The sequence below is a fragment of the Telopea speciosissima genome, chromosome 9, assembly GCF_018873765.1.
Source record: "Telopea speciosissima isolate NSW1024214 ecotype Mountain lineage chromosome 9, Tspe_v1, whole genome shotgun sequence".
NCBI classification, from domain to species: domain Eukaryota; kingdom Viridiplantae; phylum Streptophyta; class Magnoliopsida; order Proteales; family Proteaceae; genus Telopea; species Telopea speciosissima.
Genome location: NC_057924.1, coordinates 20,126,419 through 20,144,639, shown reverse-complemented (window position 1 = coordinate 20,144,639; position 18,221 = coordinate 20,126,419). Strand labels below are relative to the sequence as shown.

Genomic DNA, 18,221 nt, shown 5'->3' with positions numbered 1-18,221 from the left:
AGTGCCATCACCGGGTGGGTTGGCAGAAGGTTTGCAAACCATTGAAGGAGTGAGGCCTCCACATTAGACTTTTGGAGGATATTAGTCTATCCCTGAGACTAAAGGGTTTGTGGCGCATCATGCTGATCACTCTCTGGAGCTCTTTCTTCAAAGCAAAGTTTTTAAAAGGAGAGCATATTGTATTAGCTAGCCCAAGAGCAATCGGTTCAGAATCATGGAAGAAAGCTTTGACCCAAAAGAAATTTATCCTATCAAGATCCAGGTTTCTAATCGGTTTAGGGAATGTGCATTTCTGGCTAGATAACTGACTTGGTCTAGGCCTGTTGATTGATTACGTCGATGGAATTTTTCATGTACACCTCTCAATTTTGTGTTAAGGATGTTCTTAATGAAGGAGTTTAAAACCAGGAAGTATTGAATGTTATTGATTTTTTGGAGGTTCGTGAAAGTATTACTCACAGTAAAATTGTTATATCTAATAAACTTGACATATTAGTTTGGATTCTAGCCAAAGATGAATGTTTACTACCAAGTTGGCGTGGAAAGAGGTTCAGCTATCCTCCCCTTTGGTGCCTTACTTGAAATAGATATGGAATTCGACTCTCCCCCCTAAAATCGATTTTTTTCTCTTGGCAGCTACTTAATGGTATAATTCCAACCGATGATACTTTAATGTAAATCGGCATCCCTTTGACATCTAAATGATGTTGCTGCAGGAATTCAAAGAGAAAAACGACGTCCCATATTTTGGTGGGGGTGGTACAACCTTTAGAATTTGGGATTTCTTTTCTAGGTTGTTTGATGTGGAATTAGTTCCCACCCAGGATAAAAAGTGCAGAATTTTATTCTGGCAATCTCAAGCGAGTGCTGAGGGGCTATATGAATACATTATTGGTTTTTTACCCTCTCTCATGGTATGAGAATTATGACGCAAGAGGAATAATAGAAGACATGGTGACAACCAACACACAACAACAACTATTATTGAGAAGTTAAAAAGATGGGTGCGTGAAATTCCATGCTTGTTCAAGTTCAAGAGAACCTCATCGTTGAGAGAAAAAGCTTATTCTGCAAGTTCTTGGTGTTAACCCTCCTACTGTCAGATTGAATCCCCCCCCCCATTCCGATTTACTGATACTATACATTTAATTCAGTAAAACTTAACGTGGATAGTGCTTGCAAAGGGATCCTGGGATAGGGAGAGGTGGTGGAATTATCAGAGACATAGATGGTAGAATTCTTGCGGCCTTTGAGAATTTCTATGTTGAGTGTATTAATTCTGTGGCCGAATTAAGAGTGCTCAAAGATGGTATGAGATTGTGTGCTACTTTAGGTTTTTCAGATTTCTATATTAACTCTGATTTGGCTATGACTGTGAAATTCGTTTCTCAAAAGGTTTGCAATCTTTGGAGTTGCTAGTATTGGTTTCAGGAAGTTCTATTCCTTTGCACTTCTCGTCGAGCTTTTATCTCCTTCTCATTTAGGGAGAGTAATTGAGCAACAGATTAGTTAGCTAATTTGGCATGTAAAACAACCAACAACTCTATTTTCTATATAGAGTAGGAGGTCCCTTCGGTGCTTCGTCGTATCACTCAGGAGGACAAAGTTGGTTTACCTGTGTTTAGATTGTAATTTCTTTTGACTTTGATTGCAAGGGTTCAGGTTTTGAGGTAAAGAGTGTTTATCTTCTCTTGGGTTGGGGTAAGGCGGGTTAGGTCCCCCTTGTATTGTTTTTCCACAATTATTAATAAAATCTTTGGTACTTGACGGATATTCAACTTCACGATCCCCATCTCCTCCATCTCTCTATCATGTTCTCTCCCCACCGTTGGGGTTTCTTCCGAGTGATCAACCATGGCATGCCATCCGATGTGTGCTAGAGCATTGAGTGGCGAAGGAATTCTTCGATTTAGTTTGAAGGTGAGTTTCAAAGGGGGTGGAGGTCATGAAGTTGTAGAGGGTGGGGGGAGGTAAAAGCAAGATTAGTTATAACAATCACTCTTTTGTGTGATCAAGTGATGAGAAAGAAGAGGGCAGAGGTTAACTAAAAGTCATTCAAACATTACCAAGTTAAAAAATATTTATCTTCTCTTATACGTTAACAAAAGGCGAGATTAATAATAAGTAATAATCAGGGTTTTAAAACATGAAATCGGTCCCCTACCGATTACCAATTCAGATCGGATTGGAATCAAATGGAATCGGTCCAATTAACCCTAGAAGCGGCCTGAAAGGACAGAAATATCGGAGAGTCTCAGTGTGCATATTCCGATCAGGCCGATGCAATAAGAATCGACCGAGTCCTGATCCGATTCACTGATTTTTGAAACGTTGTAATAATCGGAAGATTCCTGCGTCTTCCACTCTTCCCACGCCGCCTCAATCATCTACTCTCTTGCTCTCGCCGGGTTTAACTCTTCTAACCAAACCTCTGTTTAGTGACTGAACGAACAAACGAAGCAAACGCAACGAAAAGGCAACGAAATAATGAGCCAACTAAGGCAGCACCACCAACAACAACGATGTATGTGTAACCGTAGTGACCGAGCCGAGCCGACCCGATCGGAATCGATCAGCACCCGCGCGAACGTCGGCGCACGAGCCTCTCTCCCGGCGACGTCACCGTATCCCCAACTTCTTACACATGCGGCCCACGTGCTTGTCGACAGCCGGCGCATTGCTGCAGTTCCTCCTCCTCCTACTCCTTTCATTCCCCACCGCCACCGCTAACTGACGTAGATTTCTTACATGGACGGATCCGACGCCGCAACCTCGACGGCGCTACCCTCGCCACCGCCACGTTCCTCCTACAACCCTTCACCCTTCCGTGAGGACTACTGGACCGAGGATGCCACCTTCACCCTAATAGAAGCATGGGGCGACCGTTACGTCGAGCTCAACGGCGGAAACCTCCGTAAAAAACGCTGGCAAGAGGTCGCCGACGCCGTTAACGCCTATCACGGCGCCAACAAGAAGGCCTGTCGCACTGATGTCCAGTGTAAGAACCGCATTGACACCCTAAAGAAAAAGTACAAGATCGAGAAAGCTCGGATTCTTGGCTCTGATAGAACCCTAACCAGTAAATGGCCCTTCTATTATCGCCTCGATGGACTAATTGGGCCCACTGTACCTGCTGAGAAGTCTTCGCCTCCGCATGCCCTTCCTTTACCCTATCGAAATACCGCTCTTTCGCTCCCTCACGCTTCGCCAGTCCCGCTCTCGGTTCGATACGGTAAGGAGAAGCGGCCTTCCCCTGCTGTTGATGATTCGTTCTTCCGTAGGAATTTTTTTGCAGCTGCTGCTGCTGCTGATGATGATTATGATGATGCTGATGATGATGATGATGATGATGATGATGATGATGATGATGATGTGGATTCTGGATCGTCGAGGTCGAGCATGGATAGCTGGCGGAGGGATGGGGAGGTAAATGGCTTCCGTCTGCTGGCGCAGGCAATTTCGAGTTTTGGTGAAATTTATGAGAAGGTGGAAGGGGCCAAGCAACGGCAGATGGTTGAATTGGAAAAACAGAGGATGCAGTTTGCTAAGGATTTGGAGTTTCAAAGGATGAAGCTTTTTATGAATACTCATGTTCAGTTTGAGAAGATTAAGCGTGCTAAGGAGAGAGCTGCTACTTCTGGTGAGAGGATTCTCCCCTTCACTCTCTCTCTCTCTCTCGTCTTTGATCTACCCTCTCTATTTATTTAAGTTACAATTATCATTATGGCTGATTTTAGGACAGTTCGCTTGGATAGGGAACACAACTGGTGTTATTATCATTTTTTATTTTACAGGACTTCATATTTTAGTTGCATTGTTGTTTAGTGTCCTTTTTCTCCAACAAAAGCAGATATTGGCTTTCATACTTTGCGACTCGCACAGTATTAAAACGATATTCTTTTGGCAGTACTTCATGTGTTCTAATGATTGCAGACATATTTTTGTATAATTTCTTGAAGCTTTTTCTAGCTTAGCATTGTAAGCATGGTTTAAAGTATCCTTCCGTATCCGCCGATACCAACTGATATGTATCTCATTATTAAGGTTCCGATACAATACTAAAATAAAGTGGTATTAGTACATGCAAGAAACCACATCCTTTATATATAATCAATTAAATGCACTTGTCTCGTTGTACTTTGTTCTCCTTTTTATACATTATATATTTTATCCTTCAACTATATCTTGGATATATCCTAAGCATTTCCATATGTTTCTTGACCATTTCCATACGTATCTAGCATATCTTGCCTCTCTCCTATATGATACGATAAATCTCTTAAAATCACCCTCCGACCTGATACCCGATACCCAATACCCAATACGCAATACTGATACTTTAAACCTTGATTGTAAGAGTGATTGGTACTCTAGGTTCTTCACTGGACTTTGGATGGTGTGAGTGTTTCTGTGTTAGAACAGGTTGATGATAAACTAACCTCTCATTTTTTTTGTTGGCCTGGGGGATAGCTCTTTTTGAAGTTTATATTTGTAATATAAGGTTGTGTATGGAATATGGGATTATAGTCGCCATATGCCGTACAACTCAACTCAGCCTTATTCCAACTAAATATGGTCAGCTACATGGATCCTTACCCTAGTCGCTATATGTCATACTTATATATTTACCGAGGACATTTTTGGTTGCCTTTTTCCCAGTTCTCCATTCATTACAATTAATTTTTCATGCCTCTGAAATATGAACTGTATTAACTTCATCTGCACCAATGTTTGCATCCATAGCTTTGTGTTCCGAGTGTGATAAGACTGGAGTTCAATTAATGTCCTTTCATCGTGGTCTATGTTCTAACTGTGCTTTTCTGAACCTTGTTGTCTATGGCTGCAATACGATATAAGGACGGTTCATTGAATACATCAAGAAAGCATCCCATGCAGAAAGCCTTGGGTTGTTTCTGTAAGGATGGTACTTTTTCGTGTTGTATGGGTTGAGCAGAGTGGTTTGGTTAGCTGTTTGATTGTCTATATAATTCAGAATGAGTTGGATCACCTGATCCTAGATTCCTAGTTCCTAATTCCTGTTGATTCTAAGATATTCTATCTGGCTACTTTTTCCTTTGTAGTTTTTTCTTTATTGCCAATCCTAGTTAAGGACCATTGATTGTGTTCATGCAAAGAATGGGCATATCTGCGGAAAAGATGGCGAGTGATGCTAAAATAGCACTTTTAGGTAGTTGATTTTCAAGAGTTGAATGAAAATTTAAGAGCAAGTACTGAATTACATGCTTAGTATCTGATGGAAGGGGATACCTTGACAACTTAACTTGTAGTGGCTATGTCGTATTTGTGTTTTTTTTTTGTTAAGGTGTATGTCATAGTTGTCAAGGCGGCAAGGTGACCCAAGGCGGTGGAGGGGTGCCTAAGCGCTTAGGTGACAAGGCGCTAGCGACCAAGGGCACCCAAGTGTTATTTTTTATTTTCCCTCTTTTTCTAACATTATTTAGTATGCTACAATAGGGAAAAGATCTCTAGTTGGTGGTGTTTCCTACACCCTCTCACAGCCACAAGGCACTATGAGATGACGCCTCTACCCCCTGGGTAGATACCTAGGTGTGCTCACCCATTGGCCAGACACTTGTGTAGAGACCATGCAACCAAGTAGAGATCTCTTGCCCGTTGCAATATATACTTTATATCATCAAAAATCAACATTAAGCTACATTAAGTCATAAAAAATCAACATTAAGCCATATCAAGTCATCAAAAATCAATATTAAGCCACATCAAGTCATCAAAAATCAACATAGAACTAGAAGACAACAAAACTGAAGAAACAAGCTATTGAAAGTTTGAAACAATCAAAACATACATTTGGTTTATACTGTTCTTGGAATTGGTCATTTTCTTGGTATAACTAGTCTCACATTTGGTTCATACTGTTCTTAGAAAATATGATCTTATCTATAAGTAATTAAACTGTTCTTGATTTAGAGAAATGTTCTTGTTCTCTAAGAATTTTGACTGGTCAAATGATTTTATTTTTACATGAGATTTTTTTTTTTTGGTATTAGGTAAAGCACAAAATCAGCTTTCAACAAATCCAAGATTGTTTAAATCTGATTTGTATTGAAGGAGTTATGTTCCGGTCAAACCTTAGTTGGTGTGTGCAAATGCTATCAAAATCGCTTTGAATGAAATATTTTTTTTAGATAGCAAAACAAATGAATATTTTAGCTCTTTTGGTTTTTAGCAATGTTTTATTTTATTCAGATTTATGAAAATTTTAAATTTGAGAAAAACCCCGGCATTAGAAAGTAAAAAATTTCTTCTACTATAAAAAAATCCGGTTTTTGTTTTTGAACTGGGGGATTGATTTTTTATTCTTTTGAAATTTGATTTTTAACTATTTTTATTGGATTCAAATAAGAGGGTATTTGTTTATTTATGAATAATATCTTAAGTAAATGAAATAACAAATATAAAATCACTTACTTAAATGATATTTGCATAAATATGAGCCAAACAGGGTTCGATCCCACTAAGGTGACAGTGGCCTAGCCCCCAAAAATTTGCCTAGGCGACGCCTTGACAACTATGGTGTATGTGATGCAGATTAATCACCGAAATGGGCTTGTTTTATTAGGAATAAGTCTAGGGTTGGGTTCTATACATGTTGAGCCTTTGGTCCATGGGGTTTTCAATGTAATAGGCCACTTTTATGGACCTAAAGCATGGGTAATAAGGTTGCACATATGGGATTAGCTAGTTGGAATCTTATACTTAGTTTGTTTTAAGTTGTTTTGGGTTAGTTCAATTGAACCGGTTCTATGTGGTTCAATTTAAGTTGGAAGTAATTGTTTGAGTGTTTTAGTTGGGTTGGATTAGGATTTTATAAGTCTAAACCTGTTTTGAGTCTGTATCCTTTATTATTTCAGTTTCCTAGTCAGTTTTGGTTACCTTATTAGTTAAGGATTGGGTTAGGCCTTTACTTTTAGTGTAGGAGTTTGTTTTTGAGTCTTCTATATAAGTTTGTAAGGAAGGTCAACATTGTACAAGAATTTAGTTAAGAAAATTTCAGCTTTTGCTTGCTTCTTCATGCTTGAAGATTTTTTGTTTGATTAAGATCCCTTGTGTTTGATCAAGTGTGCAATCAAGGTAGATTCGTGTTTGATCCAATAGAACCACATTGTGGTGTGAAGCTCGGGTGTTGTTTTCTGTTGTTCGTGTTCTATTGCTGCTACTGTTTATTGATTTATCATTCTCAATCTCAGATCTTAACCATTAATAGGTAAGCTTTATTCTGAAATATTCTGCAATTAGAACTCCATCTTCTAGAAGGTCATATGTAACACTTATTTTGAGATTAAGCAAACCAGTCATTAGATAATCTTCAAATTTTGGTCGGTTGTTCTTCAACCTGAAGAACACCTTCGATCAGAATTTGGTCCAGATCAAACTTGCCGATCTGGAGTTATACTGAAATCCCTATTTTGCCTTTATCTCTTAACCTGAATTCTGTCCATTGGAATACTTAATTGATTTACTGGTTTTACTACTCTGATGTTGCTGAGATTTATAGTATATAATCAGAATCGATTACTCTACATATTCCTCTTTTCTGAATTCTGTTTTGAGTGGTGAAATTACTGTTCTATACCTCTCCTAGTCCAACTAGGAGTGCCTCATGTCTTTCGATTTCAGAATTTCAGCAATTGATCTTTTTCTTGTTACTAAACTTGATTGGAATTTGGTGATCAACTGACCATCTGATTTGCTTCTATTGATTATTCTTTTAATCTGGATTTTTATTCTATAAGAAAAGATCTTGTATTCTGGTACTGTTTTGATCTTTCAATTACAGTACTACATTAGTATGAAGAGAGTAAATGTTCAAGAGTTCTGACATAATGTTCGACATATTTGGCTTTGGTTTTGGGGATATCTTTCTTTGCTAGGAGATGATCTCATAAATACTTGACTTCAGTTTGGTTAGTGCTAACACATATATTGATCCATCTAAGAGGTCACTCTGCACAAATTATGGTCTGATAAAGTCTTTTCATTTGTAGTTATTATTATCTGAGTGGGGTAAATTCGGACTGTAGGAGGTAATGAGGATGCTTCGAATGTTTGTCTGAATACCAGAGATAAGAGTGATGAAACATGCTTTTGTGAGGACCCAGTTTCTTAATCTCTCTCTCTTGTTGTTGTTATTGTTATTAGTATGGGAGAGGGTTTCCCAATGCCCATGACACTAGTGTGGTGAGGAGTCTGCACGGCACAACAATTGCTGTCCTGAAAAAGGTATCATCCACATGGGGCTCACATATTCAGAGCAGGGGAGATAAAATAATAAAAAAAAATCCATGTGGGAAATTGTAGGCATCATGGGGAAGTTTTTCCCTATTATTATCATTACAAGGGCAAGAGATCGTTGTCTGGTTGCGTGGCCCCTGCACCAGTGCGCGGGCCAATGAGAGTGTGCGCAGGGGGCATCAACATGGATGGGATTTTTATTTCATGTTGGGGGGTGGGGAGAGGTTATTTGGCATGTTCCTGGACACAGGATACATGCAACCAGGCAGTTCTTTTTCCCTTATTACTATTAGGGACTGAGTTCCCTGTCCGGCTGCGCGGCATACGCTAGCGCCTCCTTGTGTCTATCTCTCTCCTCTCACAATAGGGGGCTGATATGTCATTTCATAGGAGAGAGGAGAGATAGACACAGGGAGGTGCTAGCATATGCCACGTAGCCTGGCAGCGTTCTTTTCCCATTATTATTATTACAACAACGACAAACTCAACCTTATCCCAACTAAATGGGGCAGCTACATGGATCCTTGCCGTCCAATTAGCTTTATCCCAAGGAAAAGGTTTTGATTATTATTAAAGACCGAACGCCCGCCTTAATACGGTCGACTTCAGCCCGACCGTTATAACGGCGCGCGAAGAACCGCGTGCCGAGGCCGCGAGCCCGACCGTTAAACCCGGCCCGATTATTATTACCTATTCTACCCCAACCCGGAAAATTCCCAACGTATACCGTTCCAACTTCCAACTCCTAACAAGTAACAACCCGTAACCTAACTCCTAAATGACTAACCATTAACCTAATTATTTACCCAAAAAACCATTAACCCTAACTAAACTTCCAAATTCCACCTCTTTTTTTTTCTATTCAATCTCACAAAATCAAAATTTCAGTCTTTGAGTCTCCACATCACCGGCAAAATTGCACTTCTTTTTTTTTTCTTATTTTTTTAAATAGGACATGGGACATGGGCGTTATAGTTAGTGGACATGGGAAATGGGACTGATATTACTTCACACCGTTTAGTGCCCATTTAGAGTTAAATAGGCTCTCTCTCCGTTAAGACCGTTACCTTGAATAAGGCTGTCCATTAAAGACCAAACACCGACCGACCAAATTAACAGAACACCTAAAGGTCGGACCTGCAGCCTATAAATTGCTGGCCCGACGAGACTCTTAATGTTAGCACCTTTGTGTCTCTCTCTCTCTCACATGAAAGACCTTGCTGCTCTTGTATGTACGATACCTTTTTGTTGCATCTCATTGGTGCACCCCCTATGCCACTTGCTCAGAGAACCCTCTCCCATTATTTTATAATCAACTTAGTGTTGGGGATTTTGGAATTTGTTTTGTTACTTGATGTGTTAAGCAGGCCATTTGTTATGCAGACTGGTTAGTGCCATTTAAAAGATTGGAGTTAGGCTAGGGCAATATTCAGGAAATTATCTCAATGTATTCATGGGGTAATTAATGATGGGGCATAATCCTTGACTGTCTTTCAGCTTAACTTATACTGTTCCTTGTTTTTGTCTTAATCGTGCTTTTTCTTTTCCTTTATTTTTTTTGTTTGGGGGGGGGGGGGGGTTTGTTTCCTTACTGGGATCATGAGTTCCTTTGTTACCAGTGCTTGAAGTTTATGCGATTTGTGCCAGATTCCATGTTAGTTCACATAAAGGCTATCAAGGATGTTTTGGAGAAAAGAGAGAGATCAAAGAAACATTTCAAGGTAGACCTACAAGCTGACGAGGAGCAGAGCAATCACGACTGCTGGGGTGATCATCCGCCGGGATTTGTTCCAAAGAAAGCCAATTTCAAGGTAAACATACAAGCTGGAGCTTTGAAATTGAGAGACGAGGAGCAGAGCAATCATGACAGCTGGGGTGATCATCCGCCGGGATTTGCTCCCAAGAAATCCCACCATCGAGGTATGCCCCTTGCTATATCTGAGCTTTGCTTCATTTGCTCAGCTTTGGTCAGATCTGAATCCAGTCCTGCCTGCAATTCCTGATTGAAAGGAAGGAATGGTATTAGGGCAGACAGTTCCTTGTTTTTGCCTTAATTGTGCATTTCTTTTCCTTTTTTTGTGTGTGTGTGTGTGTGTGTGTGTGTGGGGGGGGGGGGGGGGGTTGGGTTGTTTCCCTACTGGGATCATGAATTCCTTTGTTACCAATGCTTGAAGTAATGCGATATGTGGCATTTTGTGTATAACCACTTGAATAGGTCAGTTTTGAGTCCACACATTCTTTTGTTACCATCATCATTTTTATGGGCCATTTGCTGGCTGATCCAGCTCAGAATGTGAACTAGTCCTGTGCTGGTTTATTCCAGGGTTGATTTCTTAAACTACTTCACCCAAGGAGCTGAGATCATCCTTGTTATACTTTTTTTAAACTATTTTTATTACAGTTGTATGGAAGTGCATTCTCTAACTGTTTGTTTTAACAAAAAATAAATCTCTCTTGTTGTCTTTTGAAGAAGATTACTCCCACTGTGGGATTTCTTGGTGGAATGTGGATTCCTGAACCTCAAATCCATTCAGATGTTTTAAAAATTGAACAAGGCTATGATTTATTGGATGGAGATCAAATTGCTTCATAATAGATACATGTAAAACTCACTGGACTAAGTTGTAGTAGTTGTTGTAATTAAAGCTGAAACTTTACCTTTGTTCTAGGGGCTGTGCGGCATCAATTAGCTCAGGCTATAATCCTGGATTGATTTTGACTCTAATTTTAAAAATCCATAATGGAGAATAGATGAAGGATTGCAGTTCCCAACATTCATATTCTACTCATCTCACTCATTGAGAGTCTGAAATGGGGAACTAGAATGGTTTTCCCTCTGGGGGTGGGGGGGGGGGGGGGGTTGTGGTGGTGTTACTCTCCAAATTTAAATTAGTCACAATGGAAAATAGATGAAGGATTGCATTTTCCTCCAGATTGTTCATTCAGGTGATTTGTATGAGGCCATAACTTTTCCTCTGTGAAGGGCTCGAAAAGAATTTGTGATTTATCTTTTTTCCCCCCTTCTTCTTTGAGAGAAACAGAGAGATCTGATGATGTTGTCAGAATAAAGTTTGATTTTGTTTTGAAATCATTAAGCTGTTTTTTCCAACTCAAATTGTTTTCAGAATGATGAATTTGCAATGTCAAGTTACCGTAGTAGAATTGGATTTAAGATGCTAGAAACATGAGATTGGGTGCTTCATGGATTACTGAATTTTGAAACTTCGATGGTTTCCTTATAAATTAATTAATGCATATGAATATTTGAAACCTTAGGGGAATTTAAAAAATACCAAGTTTTAACTGATTTCGACCCTGTTTCGACCGTATTTGGTAATTTCACAAGTTTCGACCTGAACACTTGTATAAATTCACTGATCCCCCTTCGAAAATTGAGGAAACCTAGTTCAAAACCAATACAAACACTTATTTATGTCATATTGATTGAATGATTGGTGTCCATTATAATCACAAATGACTGCTTACATGAACTTTATGATTGATTGAATGAAATCATCACTGCATGCTATGTATACCCCCTTCAGAAGAGTTTGGTCTTCTAATCCTCGTCTTTCTTTTTGTGTTTTTCAGATAGTTACCTATAGCTAGCCATTGGAGAGGTTTTTGTGTGGAGTTTGTTCTAGGGAGATGTACATTTTTTAGTCCTTGATATATGGATCATTTCTGCTGCTGTGCAAACTTTTCTATCAATTATTGAGAGAAGATAAAGAGGAAGAATGTTACCTCTGATGCCTAGGGGTGGAGGCCTGGCTGACAATGAAGCTTAGAGAAAGAAATGTATAGTAATGGTAAATGCCGTGAATTCTTTTTATTTGTTTTTTGAACAAAGTTAGAAAATTGTGAGCAGATCAGAATCAGATGATATTGTTAAACATTGATCTTCGTCTTTGCTTGCGCTCTCTCTACTGACCTTGAAGCCCGGTAAAACCAATTATCAGATGAAGGATTTGCAGGTAACTCAATTTTCATAACAGTAGACACCAGAGATAAAGTTAATAAACTACAAAGCAGTGGGACATTCCAATCGTTATTCACCAAAAAATCCTGACCTCTCTTTAAATGAGGATGTTGGTGACATGGGGACGGTAAACAAAAACCTTGAAAGCTAGGGACCCAAGGGTCCTCCCAAAATCTAGTAGTGGCTTCATCGTCAAATCTAATGTACACCATCTTCTTAAGTAGAGGTAATACACTTAACTGTGCTATTCCAAGTCCAAGACCTTATCTTTGATGCTGTTAAATGGTCCAACAAAGACTTATTATAGAAGTATTTAGTTTCGCAATAAAGAGGACCATAGACAATGATTGTCATTTAACAGTCTGTACCCAAGCTTGAGTAACAAAGCATTGTCCTGAGTGGAAGAGTCCCAAAGATCTAGACCACCTAAACGTTTGAGGGGTACACTAACTATGATCATGAAGCATTGAATGCAAAGGTTAACTGATACTGCAATTCGAAAAATTACTCAACTTGGGAATCCAAGGATCATGCCAGATTGATATATTAGACCCGTGTTGGGCTCCTCGATCTGTAGCGTGACAGGGAGTGTAGCACACATTCAACGGCCCATAGTCCTTGGGCATGCAGCCCAACACCCCCCTGTGTGTTGGGCTGCGTGCCCAAGCACTATGGGCTGTCGAATGGTGCTCTACAAGCCTTGTCGTGCTACAGAGAACCCAAATCCATAAAACCTTTCTTTGAAAAAGTAGAAGGATACAATAAACTACTATTAAGAAATGGGAGAATGTTCTCTGTGCCACAGCGCAAACTGTACCAAGACACATGGGCCTACCATTCAGGGGGGCAGGGTGGTCATTGCACCCACCCCCATGTGCCTGGGCGCAGCCTGCTCTGCAACACAGAGAACAGCACCCCTTATTTACCTTTGAGAATATTTGCCCCACCAAAACGGGTTCTTGAGAAGTTGCCAAACAAGATTAAGAAGTAAATTAAGTCTAAATATGAACTGAACATAACCTAAAATCGAGACCACCAATAGATTTTGGTTTACATGGTACCTTCTAGGATAAAGAGGAGAAGTGTTAATCGAATCTAATTTAGAGAATATAGATTTAGGAAGTGAAAAAAACAAAGAGGACATCTAGTATGTTGGTATTGAGTTGAGGACACTTTCCCAGCTTGGGATAATAATGAGATTTTCCATGCTCCTAACTTTCCCTCAATTCTATTCACAATTTTTTTTGGCTAAAAATGAAGCCTTCTCTTTCTTGGAAGAAAATAGGAGTACCTATGTACATGGCATTTTCCTCTATTAAGCTAACCCCAGACTATTAAAAAGCATATTTTTAATACCCTCTCCCATTCTACTACCAAACATTTAGTGGTGTAAATGTATAGTCGAAATCCGTTTCTGTGTCCGTGTCTATTTAGCACTATCCGAATCCGTCCGAAAGCTAAACAAATGCGGATACGGATAGGCTATAGCTAACCAAAAAGCTATATTTACATGGAAACGGATAAAATATTTGATCCGTATCCGTGTCCGTATCCGTTTAGCATTATCCGAATCCGTCTGAAAGCTAATCGGATGTGGATGCAGATATAACACTATCCAAGTCGAATCCGATCCGTTGACATCCTTACAAACATTACACCATTTTTAAAAAAAAAATTTATTTGCTGTCTTGAGAGATCTTGAAACAAATTTAAAATAACATAAAAAGTTTGAATATCATTTTCATTAGCTCTACAAAAGATAAACATATGATCAACAAACAACAAAGGAGTGATTTAGGGGCAATTTCTACCTTGATAGAAGAAGATACAAAGGAAATTAAATGACCTACAAGATCACACCACTTGGAATCAAACTCTAAAACTTCAAAGGTTTCCCTAATAAAACTCCACTCTAATCTATCACACACCTTAGATCTATCTAATTTAATAGCCATATATCCTGTTTTCTCTTTTTTATGATAGGTGAAATGAAAAAGCTCTTGCGCTATAATAATGTTGTCGACAATCTGCCGTCCAGACACAAAAACAGCTTGGTACAGAGAGATATTCACATTAAGAAGAGGTCAGAATCTTTTTGCCAAAAGTTTTACAATTATTTTATAAGAGACATTACACAAATTAATAGATCTAAAGTCCTCCACTAAACTACCAAGGATTTCATGGGGATTAAGGATATAAGGGTATAGTTAACCCCAAAAGGTAAGGTTTGGTTAGAAAAGAAATCCTCAACACACCTACAAACATCACTTGAGAATATCTCAATATTGGTGATAAAAGCAAATCAGATATCCATCACACCCCAGGGGACTTATAAAAGGCTCCAATACTAACCACCACTTCTTTAATTTCTTCCTCTAATTGCCGGCAACATAAAGAGACATTCATGGAATGAGACATAATACCGGAGCTATCAATCACTTAGCCATCTCTTCGAAAGACAATATCTATTTTATTTTTTTCAACAAAAGAGGGATCTGGTGCAATATAAGTACAAATTCTCCTAAGGTAATTGGCAAATTCTTTTCTACCAAAAAAACAAAAAAAAGGGCAAATTCTTTTGCCATCATAGGAACCAATTAAACCTTCTTATTTCTGTAGGCCAAAAAAATGAATTCAATTCTATGTCGCCTGAGGTAATGTTTAGTCATCGCATGATAAAACCTGGTGTTTCTATCACCATCATAAATATAACTATGTCTAGATTTTTGAAGTCAAAATAATTCCTTAGCATTTGATAGAGATCTTTCTAATTCACATAGTTTATCAGGTTTATAGGATGAACCTATAGGATTTTCACAATAGAGGAAATTGAAAAAAGTGTTGAGATTGGAGTGCTTCCGTATGGCCAAACATAAAGATATTCTTCGCTCTTAGAAGGCGACTTAAAGAAGTCAATTTAACCATTAGATTGCAATTACCAAGCATATTCTATTTATCAAAATAAAAAAAATAAAAAAAATAAAAAAATAAAAAAAAAGAAGGAAAAGGTAGGATGATGCATCCAGGAAACTTGAAATTGAAATGATTTTTTAAAAGAAACACGTGTGGTAGTAGTATGAAGAATTGAGTTATGGTTAGAACCAACTGAAGAGAGCTTCTCAAGGAAGGCAAAAGGCCAATACTGCAACCAAGAAGGGGACATAAAACATCTATGTACACATTCTCTAATTTAATTGGGGGGCTTCTGCTTATTATACCAAGGGAAATGTGACCCAGAAATTTTCTCTCCTTCAAATATGAAGAAATGAACTAGACAAACACATGAGTTAGCATGAGGAGATATGACTGTCGAATCGTTACATGAGTTAGTTGAGTTGGAACGAGTTACTTGACTCAACTCTTTAGATGAAAAAGTTAATAGCTGCACCATAAATCATGGTTGGAAAACCAAGTTTTTCAACCTAACTTGTCCTGTTCAAAACATGGTGATTTGGGTGACTCAAACCTGGTCTGAGCAAGTCTTTATTTATTTATATTTTTTTAAATATCTTCCTTCTCCTTCTTTGAGTAAGCAGCCACTGAGGCTATGATTGCTTCATAGTTGAGAAGAACAAAAAGGAGATAATATTGAAGAATCTGAACAAAATTCTAGGGTTTTGTCTAGTAGTAGTAGACCAAGGTTATCCTCTATGGATAGTATATTCCCCAATAACAAAAACCACACTAATGTGAGTTTCATATGATTCGGGTAAATGCACCGTGTCAATGAAAATTTAATTGACTTAGACCTGGTCTGGTCATTTCTTAAACTTGGGAAATCTTCATGACTTCTGACAAGGTTTCATGTTTTTATTTATTTATTCGACTTGGATGACTCACCTGAGTCAAAACCCGATTTTCCAACCATGTTTTAAATGATGCTCGCTTAAAATGTATACATGCTTATGAGTTGAACCAAGTAAGTAGAGTACTGCTTTATTGCATCACGGATTATGTGAGCCTCAGGAATGTTACAACCCATCAAGTGTTAGCAAAAAGAAATTATTTTCTATTCCTATCTTACATCTTCTCTACGATTAGCAAAACCCAATACATTGAATTTCAAAGGTGGAGATTTCATATGCTTTCTTTTATGAATGTGTTGGTGATAAAACTCCCAGGCACTCACACGCGGGGTTACATTCGTAGTGCGAATAATGCGGACGTGCCAGAACCTTTGCGTAGGTTCAAATGAGGCCGAAAACAGCTCAATTTGACTCCTTACCAGGCTAGTAGGTTTCCCTCCTGCCTAAGTAGCTCTAAGGTCTTTTGGGTTAAGCCAACAACTACGGACTACAGCCTGAAATGCCACAGGCCTTGGAATGATCAAAAATAATTTGAAACACAAACAATAATGAGACAAAAATGAAAATTATATCAATCAATCATACCAGATACAAGTGTGGGCTCCATAGATTCACTTTTGTGGCTCTTAGTATGTGACCGTACATCCCTTCGATCTCAGTTGATAACAAGCACCGATAAAAAAAGGCAATAAACAAAGCAATAAATGAATGAAGTAAACAAAATAAAGAAGTGTGCTGGTTGTCAGATGTTTGTGTGTGTCCCCCACGGATAAGCCTCCCTCCTTATATAGGATAAGCCCTGGTAGTTATCAGCTTGTGCAACCATTCCCTCCAAGACCATCCTCTCCGGCTTATGCTTCCCGAGCTCCAACCAAGTGTTGCCACGCAAGCCACCAACCCTGCTCTCACTCCAACTATTGCAGCAGTGGCGGGCCCCACCAACGTTGCAATCAATTTCGTTCCCTGCGAGACGTAGATCTACTCCTGGCACTACCTGTGCCTCTGCCACATGGGCCACCCTCTAACTGCCAGGGTACGACCACATCTCTGCACTCCTCTTTGATTTCGGCCCAACGCTGATGGCCCACTCTTGGTCCTCGCCTGGCCCAACCAAATCAGAACCAGGTGGTTTGGGCCGCAAATAGAATGTTAAACGGAAACAACATGGGTTAGGTATTTACCTCGTCGATGTTTTTCACGCAACGAAAAAGATCTGATTACTCTACGTGTTGATCCGCACGAACTTTGACGATGCATGTTTCACAGTGATCTTGCTAGATCGTGTGAAGACGATCTCTCATAGCAGTCCACCCTCCAAGTTTAAAAATGAAGATTGAGATCCTGATAAACCTCGCTTGACGTAAGGAGAGAGAGAGAGAGAGAGAGAGAGAAAAAAGCGGCTGTTCTGATCGTATATCAAATTGCTGCCTCTTTTCCTCCATCTAATTATATAGAGGGAGGGACAACCTAATGGCCCCACAAAACCATAATGGGCCATGGACCCCACATCAGCCCCAAGTGGGCGCTTATGTGGCCTAAGCCACTGATTTTTGACAATGACTATAATCTCTGCCATATGGTAGACCAGCTGAGGCCCAAGTAGGACTTGGGAGTGACTGGATGGGGTATGAAGCAGGTGGAGAAGTGTGGCTTCCCTCTCTGTTTTCTCTAACTTACTCGATCAATTTCAACCCTAATGAAGATTACTAAGCTGATCAAGTGGGAACACATAGATTTAATAGAATAAAAGGTTAAAAATAGATAGACAATTGGAAATAGAGTAGGAAATATAATTCGGATGAAGACTTAATTAAGATTAAATTCTGTGTGAGCTATATGGAAAGTCCTCCTCCGTGGGCCGGCAAAGAATCACTTGTCTTTGTTTTTAGTTTTTTCTTGCGTAGGTGTGAGCGATTGACGGTATGATGTACATCTAGAAGCAAGTAACTTTTTGTGAGCAGAGGAACAGAAAAAAGCACGAAAAGGGCGAAGAAAAAGAGTGACCTGAAGATCAGTTAAATTGGAAGATATGGTGGAGTGGATGATATATATACGATCTGACGGGACAACAGCAGAGCTTTGTGTTTGTTTCCTGACACTGACTTTGCCCCTCCCTAGATATCAGGCTTTGGCTTGAAAAGGTGTTTTTGATTACAGACTAA

The 18,221-nt window shown here is 39.2% G+C and overlaps 1 protein-coding gene across 1 annotated transcript; it reads left to right on the top strand.

Annotated features, from left to right (window-relative positions):
- Positions 1-2,423: 2,423 nt before the first annotated feature.
- Positions 2,424-12,109, top strand: LOC122639402 (trihelix transcription factor ASIL1-like). The gene is made up of 3 exons (XM_043832252.1): positions 2,424-3,308; positions 3,360-3,640; positions 11,866-12,109. The coding sequence occupies exons 1-3, from the start codon at positions 2,749-2,751 to the stop codon at positions 11,877-11,879; spliced, it is 855 nt and encodes a 284-aa protein (XP_043688187.1). The 5' UTR covers positions 2,424-2,748; the 3' UTR covers positions 11,880-12,109.
- The last annotated feature ends 6,112 nt before the right edge of the window (positions 12,110-18,221 follow it).